Source organism: Mus pahari, chromosome 2, assembly GCF_900095145.1.
Source record: "Mus pahari chromosome 2, PAHARI_EIJ_v1.1, whole genome shotgun sequence".
NCBI classification, from domain to species: Eukaryota; Metazoa; Chordata; class Mammalia; order Rodentia; family Muridae; genus Mus; species Mus pahari.
The window spans coordinates 147,564,850-147,577,764 of record NC_034591.1 but is presented as its reverse complement, the minus strand read 5'-3'; the positions used below and the strand labels follow the sequence as shown (position 1 = coordinate 147,577,764).

The following is a 12,915-nucleotide window of genomic DNA, read 5'->3' as shown; positions in this document are numbered from 1 at the left end:
AGTAAATCAAAGTGGGCTTTGACTACTGGAATCAAATACATTGGTAGGAGGATCTTGGTGTGAACCTCCGAAAAAGGAGGTGGTCAAGTGAAGGAATATACTTTGAGGGGATGGGGCTAGCATTAGGAACTTGAAAACAGATTTTAGCAAGGAATTGGGGAGAAAGCCAAACCATGCTCTCCATGATCAAGCTATCCATTGTCATTTTAACCACAGCCTTCTAATGTTTTCAGTTTTCAGCATGTTAACTTTTGGTATTTTTTTCTTTGTTCATAATCGACCAAAATTATCTGTCTATTGCTTAAAAATGGGGAATTAAATGTAAAAAAAAAACCCATTATGTTGTACAGACCAGGTAACAGAAAAGAGTGGAACATATTAGCAGGTACCAGCCTTATGGACAACTGCTAGAAGAGATTGCAGAGATGAACCATGAGAAAATAATGATTAATTTAGGATCTGAAATTCAAAGTTGAAACACATCCAGAAAGAAAGACAGAAATTTAAAGATGCAAACTGATTATTTTATTAATGTAGTGAAGCTCCAGTTACGACTCTTTGTGGCTGTGAAAGAACTTTCTGAGGGAGTCTTCTTCTTACTCAAGTTCTGAAATTAAAAAAAAAAACCTAATTATTCAGGGTAGAGAGAGAACAAGACATCTCAACCAATAATATTAACATGCTAAAAGGAAACACAACTAAGAACTAAGAAGAGATTAGATCTATGTATACTTTTGAGTTCATGAATACCAGTAAAGCAGTAAAGGATCTTAGGAAGAAAGTGGGTCTCCTAGCCAGAAGCATATAAGATATGCAATAATTGTGGATATCCAAATGTGGGGGAGATATTCCTGTAAAACATATATTCATTCATGAATATATCATTTAATAAAAATCTTTGATATTGGGTCCAGGACAAAATTATTGCTACATATTTAGATTGGTATCATTCGTCAATCTGAAATATAGAGGAGTTTTGATCCCTGCCACGTACAAGGGGCTAAGTATGAGTCATACCTGTCACAGAATGTTGGTTTACTGAGGTCCCTGAGGTCTGTCTTGTGGTGGGCCTTGTGTGTTTCCAGGCAGAGGTGGTGTTTGCTGAGGGCCTCCTGGTGGGGGTGGGCCTTGAGGGGGTCTGTTCTGTGGGCCTCCTGGTGGGGGTGGGCCTTGAGGGGGTCTGTTCTGTGGGCCTCCTTGTGGTGGTGGGCCTTGAGGGGGTCTGTTCTGTGGGCCTCCTTGTGGTGGTGGACCTTGAGGTGGTCTGTTCTGTGGGCCTCCTTGTGGGGGTTGTCCTTGAGGGGGTCTGTTCTGTGGGCCTCCTGGTGGTGGTGGGCCTTGAGGGGGTCTGTTCTGTGGGCCTCCTTGTGGAGGTGGGCCTTGAGGGGGTCTGTTCTGTGGACCTCCTTGTGGGGGTGGGCCTTGAGGGGGTCTGTTCTGTGGGCCTCCTGGTGGTGGTGGACCTTGAGGTGGTCTGTTCTGTGGGCCTCCTTGTGGGGGTGGGCCTTGAGGGGGTCTGTTCTGTGGGCCTCCTTGTGGGGGTGGTCCTTGAGGGGGTCTGTTCTGTGGGCCTCCTTGTGGAGGTGGCCCTTGAGGGGGTCTGTTCTGTGGGCCTCCTGGTGGAGGTGGTCCTTGCTGGCTCCCCTCAGCAGGTGGTCTTGGTTGGAATCCTGGAGGAGGTGGCCTTTGAATAGGGATCTGGTTTTGGTTCTGTAGTTCTAAGTGATAAAATAATACATGTGGTTAGTCATAACCAACTTTGTTCTTTTTTAACTCATTGACGTTTTCATACAACATCTTTTCTAGATAGCAACATTTTGATAGTTTCAAGAAATAACAAATAAATAAAAAAGCTCCCTTTAAAATATTGTTTTTGCATAACATTCAAGTACACATAATAAAGTTTCCAGAGTGTTCAGGACTAGTTTCCTTGGACAGATTAAAATAAGGAAATCAGACCATATATGGAGGTTCTGATACTTGTTATATTTTGGAAAAAATTGGCTTTTTGTGAATCCAGGTGAAATGAGTAACTTTCGTGGTAAAATTCAAGAAGCTTGCTCAGAAGATTGTCCTCATGTTGAGGAATACTATCAATGGAAGAAGAGTCTGAAAGTCACACGCCATATGCTGCTCACNGAACAAATTCATCACAGGTTATCATCAATGGGCTTAATACGTTTCTTTGAGTGTTTACTCACAAAGAAAAGAGAAACTAACAGATTTGTTAGCATTGCCTGCTGAAATCAACTGAAATAGAGGCAAAAAGGCAATGGAAGAAGACAGCAAGAAACCCTTGTTTCCCTAGAAGAGTCAAAATCAGAACACTGCATCTAAATTTTATCTCCTAGCAACCACTCCTGTGTTTTAGAAAAGGTAAATTGCTCATGTTTTCAGGGAATTCCTGGCTTATTGCTATTTGTTGACCACCCCTTTTACATTCCTTATTTCAAAGTTGGAGAATTTTCATCTGAAAATTTGTGAAATTTACATTCATTAATTCAAAACAGAGCAATGACAATACAGTGTAGTGTTATAAAACTCTTTCCTTTAGAAAACAGATAAGGAATTTCAAGATGTATTGGTATTTGTTTGAGGTTATATGGAAAGAATGTTCACAGATGGCCATTGTGAAATAAAGCAAAGGATAGACTCAAAGCAAGTTCACACATACAACTAGTATCCTAGAGTTCGCAAGAGATTTTATCCACAATCTTTTATTTCTGAGGGAATTTTTAATCAATTTTATGTAAATGTTGAGGTAGCTCTAATTTGCACCATTTCCAGTGGTCCTTTTGTGGAGTGTTAACCACTAAGTAACAACATAAAATTTTCTTTTGGTATTCATCATTTTACTTAGAATCTTGCTATTTATGCTGATAAGTCATCTATCTACCATTTACCTATCATCTATCTGTCTATATATCTCTCTGTCATCCATCTATCATCTATATGTCTATCTATCTATCTATTTATCTATCTATCTATCTATCTATCTATCTATCTATCTATCTATCTATCTTTCATCTATCAATTTTCTATCTTGATGTAATTTAAAATATAGAACTCTTCCTATTAAAATCTTCTACCTTTCTGTCTTCTCAAAGAATAGCACAATATATATATATATATATATATATATATATATATATATATATATATATATATATATATGAGTAAATTTTTAAACAGACACTGATAATATATTAGAATATTGAATGAGTACAGAAAAATGTAACTTGGAAGCTTTTATAATTTTTTCTAAATAACAGTTCCAGTTTAATTACTTCAGTTACCATCCTCCAAATGGCTCTAATATTTTTTCTCTTGTTTTCTCTTGATGAACAGTTCAGCAAGGCTACTGGCATATGTAGTTAATTTTATTTACCACACTGTCTTAAAATTCAAGTGTATATTTTTAAACCAAATGCTATGTGGTTTCATTTATATCTCATCTCTAGTCCTTTGTTCCATTTCTCTCCTGCCCTACACTGTTGTCTCCTGTTCTTTAAGAAGTGTCAGTGTACCCACACCCATATTCTCCTACCTTCTCNGGGTTCCTGAGCAGAGCTCAGGGCCAGCAGGACCACTGTAAACAGGACCACCAGCATCTTGGAAGAGGCTCTGGAGTTTCTCCCAAGTCTGTGCTAGAAGAAGTAAGGCACTGCCTTTATAGGAGCAGAAGAATGTCATGTTTGAATTCCATACTATGTTATTTCAAAATTACCAAAGCAGGAAATCTTGCATCCTTTACTCTACACTGGGACTTTTGCCCATCAGGATGCAGGAAGGAAGAGCTAGCTGCCAGTGTCCCTATTAGAAAAAAACTCATGTGTAAGAATGTAACCCAGATATTGAAGGTAATGACTATCTATCTATCTATCTATCTATCTATCTATCTATCTATCTATCTATCTATCTATCGATATCATTGTATTTGCTGACATTATTTGTGTATCAATGTGCATTGGGGTAATACTAGAGTGTATACATAGTGGTTTATATGGACAGTAATGATTTCCATCCAAATTGAATAGGGACAATTTCTCTGATCAGTAGAGTAGCTTAAACACTTTCACTCATATGTGTCCTCATATATACTATAATTAGTTAAGACTGATGGTGTTGAGGCTATTCATAAACAAATGTCAATTACAACAAGACCCTTGGAATCCCTAACATGCTAAGCCTCAATAAGAGTGCCCACTATTCTCTTGTTCTAACCCAATAACTGCAACATTGTCTAGTAAAACATGAGACCTATTACATNAATAAAGTCCCAGTAAAAGTGGAGTCACAACACATATGAGGTATACATGAGTCAATATCATGAATCTGGAATTGTATGATGAGTTGTTTGACTATGTTACATTTGAAAATCCATAGACAGCTCCACTTTCTGAATTGTTCTAGTAAAGGTGCTTAAAATTAGAATTCAGGAGCTGAGAATGGCAGCAACTTTCTTGTTCCACTCAATGGGACAATTATATACAGTTATCATTGTTGTCAATGTCAATAATAGGCTCAGGCCTCAGAATATTATTTAACACAGGTTGTGTGTAACTTTCTTATAGGACATCATCTCAAGATTCTGCTTCTGGATATAGTTCCTTTTTATTCTTTTAAGACACAGTCCTTTACTTTTGTATTTCATCTTAATCTTGGGCAGTTTTCAGAGACCTAAAGAGAACTTCTTAATATATATCTACACATTAAGGATATAAAAATTTGGGCTGCTCATGTTTATGTTTACATTTCCATTTTTTACTATTTCTATTTCAAACACTGTTCAATAGATGTGTTCTTTCCAAGAGATTTTCTTTTATGCTTAATATTTTGTAGTTAAAAGAAATCTTGCTTTATTTCTATGTCTTAATATTTCTTTCTCATACTTTTCTTGTGAGATATTATTTTTTCACAACACTTATTTAGAATTTCGGTAGAATGTTTTATGTGTACCTAAGGTTTATTAGAGGGTATCTTGCAATTTTGTCCTGCTTCCTTAGAGAGAATATAGAAGGAGCCACATAACAGATAAAGCTAGATTTGTGGCCCTTGTGCATTGTTGGTCCCTAGGTTCTGTTCTATGCCTGTGAATGTTAGTCAGGTCTTTTCTAGTAGAGAACATGTTGAAAAGCTCCCTCTTAAGCGGACTAAGTATACTATGTGATATGTGACCCTTAAACAGTGGCCAGTGTCATGGTAACAATTGTCAGATAATTAGCCCTGTATTAGAGTACAGTTGTAGTTTACTAATAACTTTTGCTTATGCTAAAAACAAACACCTTTCCATTTGTATGGAATTTAGGAGAAGCAGGGTATACTTACAATGGACAGGACTCTATTCATCAACACACCATTGGCTGTAACTTCCATAAAAGTTTCATAACCAGGAAGCCTGAAGATAAGTTGTCTTGCCAAGGTTGATTGTCACAGAAAAGGACCACAGTCAAGAATCATGCAATGAGCTAACTAGTACTAAGGGTTGACATGCTTTTAGAGTCAGCCTTTCCTTTGATTCTTTGAAAATGTGAACACATCTGTTGATTATTCCAATTGTCACTCAGCTCAGGACATTTTCTTGACCTTTTCAGTTTCAACAATGTGTGAAAGGGATTGGTGTATCATGAAAGAAAAATATCATCTGTGATTACAACAGCCACAACTGAGGCAGGAAATATAAAAGAGCTGAGGGTATGTTTATTGCATTAAACAGAACTGTAGCTTTATTTATCTCTCATGAATAATATTCAACCATGTCACCTTAACTCAAACCTTCCCACCTCTTTAGAGTTCACGTCCATGTTAGTATGTATATTCATACATGTATCAATACATACATATATATATATATATATATATATATATATATATATATATATATATATATATATATATATATATACATATATATATGTGTGTGTGTGTGTGTGTATGTATGTTTATCGATGTCATATAATCTAAAGTCATACCAAATATGTTATGAACACAAATATATAATTTCTTTTTCCTAAATCTACTCTACTCACTATTATTTTTGTTTGAATGCAAACTAAAAGCTATCCATTGAGTGGTAAGAACAATACAGATTTGTACATGAGCTTTGTGTCTGCACGTCCAGGAAAAATGATTTGTGTTAACCAAGTTCCTCAGAGACCCTTATCTGTATGCTTTTTTATTGATCATGTGGAGTTTGCTTGGTGCATCTATGGGGCTGTTTTCCTCTAATATTCCTTTCTTATTAAGTTTAGGTCAATTAAGTTTTATTGGTTATTAATTGCTTATTTTCTTTTACATTTTAGCAGTTAACATGTGTTCTCTGAATTATTGATTCATTTACATAATAACTCTAACCATGCTCACTTATCACTCTCTCATATTTCTCCCACCACCCTGAAGTCTCCCACCTCCTTAAAATTTTCTTCATTAAGTTCATACCTTTCAATTAATTTTGATAACCAAACCTGAGCTTCATCAGAGCTTATATGTGACAATGTCAGCAGAATTATCAATTGAAGACTGGTGAGCTGACTAGAGTATTTAAAGCTAAAAGCAAAAATTCATTCTTAACTAAATTCTTAATATCACCGAACACATAGTGGTTAACTGCAGAAGACTTGTTCAAGATTATCCTAGTCCCAATTGATGGGGGAATTTTTCCAATGTTCCATCCTTATTGAAGTGCCTGTTGTTACATGATGGCTGCTTCTGTGTGGTAATAATAGTTTTCTTGAGTAGGGTATCTAATTATAAGTTGCCTATTATCCACTGGATGGCCTCACATCAAGTAGAATACAGGCAATGGGAATTAAACTTAGTGGATTATAATTATAATTATGTGAGGACATGATTTTTGGAAAGGGACATGTTGAGGATCTTGAGATATTGACTGTAAGGAAATAGTCATGCTAATGATCAAAAAATCAACAGGTCACGACTATTTCAAATAATAAATAAAAATGTTACATCTGCCTTTAATATCATTTTATATATGTCCACTCAAATACATCTCCTGTCCAGCTTACTTCTCTCTCCACATATTCCAACTTAAATACAATAATAATGAACACCTTAAGAGAGCAAAAATGGCATTTTACATGCCAGTCTGGGTTATTACACTCAGTATATATTATCAGTAATATTTCTTTATTGCAAATTTCATAATTTCTTTTTTTGTAAGTTCTGAATAAATTTCTATTTTATGTATGCATCACATTTTCATTACTCAATCAGCATTTAATGCACACTTACTCTTTCATTCCTACCTCTTGTAAGAAGGAATCAATACACATGTGTGATTGTCTCTATCAGAAAGTATAAAGTTTTTTCGGATCTATGCCTAAAAGTACTTTAGGTGTGTTGTATGATGAATCCCCCTTTAGCATTGTCAGGAATCACTAGATATATTCATTTTCTTTATTTCCTCTGTTGGGTGCTGAGCCACCCAATGTAGCTATTGCCTGAGACATGGGACATTAAAACTTTTCTGTGATCGCCATGATCAACAAGACAAATTAGTTAATTAATTTCCATCATACACTTCAGTCATATATCCCTCAATGATCTTTGTTTCACTGATTTTCAAATTTTATATATATATACATATATACATATATATATATATATATATATATATANTGTGTGTATAAATATATATATATATATATATATATATATATATATATATATATATATATGTTATTCCAGGATACACATTTTCTTCTAACTACTTTCTCTTGCAACAACACACGATTCTTTCTTCAGTTCTATGGCTTATAATCATTTAGAAGCCAGGAACTCATTGCTTCATCTCTCTCTTCTGGAGGGCTAAGTCTATTCTAAACCTTTAAAACATGACTATTCTCCACCATTCCTCTATATTTGATTTCAGTTGCCACAGCAACTTTCAGTATGAAACAGACACTAAGTGGCTTACAATGCACTAAATGTTTCTGGTTTCCTACTAACATATATATCACATTTCACTTTCTTTTGGTATAAACTTAAGAGTTCTTCAGAGAGTCAGTTGTGTTGGATATTATTTTGCTGGGCAATCACATTAAGGAGTGTTTTCCTGAAGTGGCCAAAAGTCAAAGACTAAGGCAGAGTAGTTCTAAAGAAATGGTTCAATGAAGCAGGCACAGGAGCAAGGATATTCTGCTGAAGCAAACACATGAAAGGACTTGTGATTAAGGATTCTCTACTAACAAAATATGTGTATAGGCCCACCTTAAATTTAGAAATCGAGTTCTTCTGTCATGACTCTATAGAGAGAAATGAACACTACCACCAAAATCTTCTGAAGCTATTCTGTAGCTTCTTTCTGTTTCTATGGACTAGGTTTGATTGGCAGGTTTGCAAGCTACAAATAGGCCTCAGTTGACACTGATGTAGGACGGGCTATGCTTACTGAGTGCACTGCATCAGAATATATATTATTTTTCTTTTATTATGACTCAGTCCTTGATTTTTGCATTTCTTCTTATTTTCAGACAATTTTCAAAGACCTGAAGAGAACACTTTATGATTTATATTCATATTAAGCATATCCAAATATGGGCTGGTCAAGTATATGTTAGACATTTCAATATTTACATTTAGTTTTTCTTTCAAACTTTCTTCACCAGACGCTTTGTTTCCAAATGGTTTTTTTTTGTGTTTAACATTTTTTATTTAAAGTAAATCCTGCTTTCTTGTTATGTCTTCCATCCAAGTACTAACCAGGCCTGACCCTGCTTAGCTTCTGAGGGCAGCCGAAATGGGATGATTTCAGGGTGGTATGGCCATAGACTTTTGCTATGTCTTAACATTTCTTCCTAAATCTTTTCTTGGAAAACTTGACTTTAACAACTATTAATTCAGGATATCTGTGGAAACTTCTGTGTGTTCCTCAGCTTTAGTAAATTGTATGTGTCATCTTTAACATCATTTAGTGGAGGGAAGTTAGAGAGAGCCAGATAAACCTATATTTGCAAATCTTGTGCATTGTATGCCACATGATTCTGTGCTATGCCTGTGAATGTCACTCAGGACTTTTGACCTGATTGTAGAGAATCATGTAAAAAGTTTCCCTCTTCAATGAACCATGCATACTAAATGTTCTATGTGACCCTTATACAACAGCCAGTTTCATCTTAACATGTGCAGTGTGACTTAAACTGTACTAAAATAAATTTTATTTGCAGTTCAACAAAACCTTTTTGTTATGCAAAAATTAAACTTTTTTCCTGTTTGTGTGGAATTTATGAGAAGCAGATTTTCCTTACAATATTCAGGACTCAATATTCACTGAAACATGATGGCTGTTAACTTCCATAAAATCTACATACCAAGGGGGCGTGAAGATAATTGTCCTGTCTAGGTAGTCACTGAAAATAATCACAGTCAGTAATCAGGCAATGAGCTAGCTAGTACTGAGTGTTGACTTGTTTTAGAGTCAGCCTTTCCTTAATTCTTTGAAAACTGGAACACATCTGTTGGTTCTTCCAAATATCACTCAGGTCAGGACATTTTACTGACCTTCTCAGTTTTAACAATGTGTGAAAGAGATTAGTGTATCATTAAAGAAAAATATCATCTGAGACCTCAACAGGCACAGCTAAGGCTAGAAATATAACAGAGCTGAGGGTGTGTTTAATGCCCTAAACAGAACTATAGTTTTCTTTACCTCATATAAAGAGTGTTGAATATGTCACCATAATGAACATGTCACCATAATGAACACCTTCACCCTTTTTAGGACATATATCTATGTTAGTATTTATACATATAATCTTATATGTATGTTTATCTTTATTCCATATTCTAAAGCCTTATCAAATATAGATGAAGATGTTATGAACTTGAAATGTATGATTTCTTTATCATAAACCTATTCTATTACTAATTAGTTTGATATGGTTACAAAGGAAAAGCTGCCCATCATAGCGCACTAAAAATACACATTTGCATGTGAGCTTTTGATCTGCAAGTCCAGGAAGATTGTCATGTGTGAAACAAGTTCCTCAGAGACCTTTATCTTTTTGCCTTGCTCTCTGAGCATATGACATTTGCTTGGTGCATATATGGCGCTGTGTCATCCAATACCCATTCCATACTAAGTTTGGCTAGTTATTAATTGCTTGCTTCTATTCTTTTCTATTTTAGACATTAACATGTGTTCTTTGAATTCTTGATCCTTGTTTATAATGCCTCTAGTCATGCTCACTTATTAGTCTCTCCTATTTTCCTCTCCCAACACTGAAGTCTCCCTCCTCCCTAAAAATGCCTTCCTTAATTACATGTCTTTCTGTTATTTTTGTTACCCAGATCTGAGTTTCTTCAGAGATGTCATGTGACTATGTGTCCTCTGAAACTTGGGGAGATGACTAGAGTATACACAACTAAATCAATGAACCACCCTTGTCTAAAATCTCTCAGTATCCACTGAATCTGTAGTGATGATGTGCAGAAGACTATTTTATGATTAACCCAGTCTAAACATATAGGGGAAGGATACCAGTATGAATATTAGCATATGATGTCTGCTTGTGTGTGGAAATATTATTTTTTCTTGAGAAGTGTGGCTACTGGTAAGTTGCCTATTATCTACTGGATAGCCTCACATCTTTTAGAATGCCAGTAACACTAATTAGTCTTAGTGGATTATAAAATTATAATAATGTGAGGACATTGTGTTTGGAAATGGACATGTTGATCTAGAGACAATAATTGTAAGTAAATAATCATAATAATGATAAAAATCAGTATATAATAATTATTTCAAAGAATAAGTTAAAAAATTTGTGCCTGAACCCAATTTCATTTTATATTTTTCCTCTTATTTAGTTGACTGCCATGACCTCTCCTATATATCCCCTTTCCAACTTCCTACTCTCTCCATATATTGCAACTTAAATACAACAATCATTTTGAAGCCATGAACACCTTAACAGAGCAAATACGGAATTTGNCTCCCTNGNCTGNGTTATTTTACTCAGNATAANTTTTCTCAGTTGTATTTATTAATTGCAAATTTCACAATTTCATTTTCCTTTAGTTCTGAATAGATTTCTATTATGTTTGCACCACATTTTCATTACTAATTCAGCAGTTGATGCACACTTACTCTTTCAATCCCAGTATTTGTAAGATACAGCAATACACATGCATGTGTATCTCAATCAGAAATTATAAAGTTCTTTGGGTCTATGCCTAAAAGAGTTTTCTGTGTACTGTATGATGACACTACAGTTAGCATTGTCAGTAATCGCCAGACATGTTCATTTTCTTTATTTATCTGATGACAGCTGACCCTAATACAACTACTCCCTGAGACATGGGACTTTAAGAAATTTCTGTGAATACCTTGACCAACAAGCTAAATTATGGTCTAGCATACACTTTAGACATATTTTCCTTAATGATCTTTGTATCACTGATTTTCCTCAATTATATTGTTTCATGTTATCTCCCTTCAGCCTCAAAGCAGGCTTTTGCAGACCTCTGCAGCCACTAGCACAGGACCCCCTGGGGTGGTCCCTTCTGACCTCCCAAGCTGGCTCTATTGTTTGCTCCTGCCACTGCTCTTCAAAACAGTTGCCACTGCCTGCTGAGAAGATTTTTAGATGTTCCAGAGACAACATTCTCAAGACCCTCCTACAGGCTCTCACCTGAACATGCACCAAGAATGGGTGGTGGGGGATGGCCTTCCTCTGCCTTATAAACTCTGAACTTTATTAAACTTGTGGACTTTGATCAGAATATTTTTTGTCTTAGCCATATTTTCTTTCTTGCCATCTTTTCCCCTTACAGCCCCAGTTTGCCTTTCAGTAAGGACCGGTTTGAGTGTGGCTGCAGGTGGCCTTCTCAATTTCAGGATACCCTTTACTATCTGTTTTCAATAACAATTAGACATGATTCTATGTTCTGTCTGTATAGCAGTATAATTGTTTGCAAATCAAATACTCACTATTTCATCTGTCTCTTCTAGAGGGCTGAGTCTTCTCTAAAGCTTTATGCTACAATCATTGTCTTGCATATCCCTTACCTATGCTTTTAGTTGCCACTGACAACTTCCAGTACGAAGCAGAAAACCATGTGGCTTACAATGCACTAAATGATTTCCTATTTTACCACTAACATATATATATATATATATATATATATATATATATATATATATATATATATACACATCTTGTTTCACTTTCTTTTGAACTAGAAACTTAAGGGTGCTTTTTAGAGTCAGTTGTGTTAGATTTTATTTTGCTGGGGCGAACCCATTAAGAAGTGTTTCCATCTTTGCTCCGGTGATCTGCTGGAGAAGCAACACAGCTTCTGGGAAGGATCCTGTTTCTGGTTCCAGTCATCCTGTACCTTTCCTGCCCGAGGAGGGGTGTCCGCCCAGGAGGAATCTCCGGGCATGAACCAGTAGGAGGGCCATCTTTGCTCTGGTGCACTGCCAGGGAGGGGGTGGCCTGCAGAAGTGACACAGCTTCTAGGAAGGATCCTGTTTCTGGTTCCAGTCATCCAACACCTTTCCCACCTGAGGAGGGGTGTCTGCCTGGGAGCAGTCTCAAGGCCAGAACTGGTAGGAGAGCCATCTTTGCTCCTATGCACTGCCAGGGAGAGGGCGGCCTGCAGAAGTGACACAGCTTCTGGGAGGGGTCCCAATTCTGGCTCCAGTCACTGGGCACCTTTCCCGCCTGGGAAGAGTCCCAAGGCCTGAGCCAGAAGGAGAGCCAACTTTGCTCCGGTTCACTTGGGCTCCAGTCTGCACTAGCAAGAGTGTGGACCACAGAACCTACACAGCTTTGGGACAGACAGAAGCAACCTAACTTCTGGGACAGACCCTGTTTCGGGCTCCAGAAATTTGGGCATCTTCCTCTCCAGAGGAAAGTTGGCAAGCTGTGAGGGCTCTGTCTGCCAGAGCAG

The 12,915-nt window shown here is 36.5% G+C and overlaps 1 protein-coding gene across 1 annotated transcript; it reads right to left on the bottom strand.

The window, feature by feature from the left end:
* Positions 1-1,035: 1,035 nt before the first annotated feature.
* Positions 1,036-3,638, bottom strand: LOC110316933 (proline-rich protein HaeIII subfamily 1-like). Its single transcript, XM_021191270.1, has 2 exons — positions 3,548-3,638; positions 1,036-1,718 (listed from the first exon to the last, which is right to left on the bottom strand). The coding sequence occupies exons 1-2, from the start codon at positions 3,609-3,611 to the stop codon at positions 1,036-1,038; spliced, it is 747 nt and encodes a 248-aa protein (XP_021046929.1). The 5' UTR covers positions 3,612-3,638.
* Between the last annotated feature and the right edge of the window lie 9,277 nt (positions 3,639-12,915).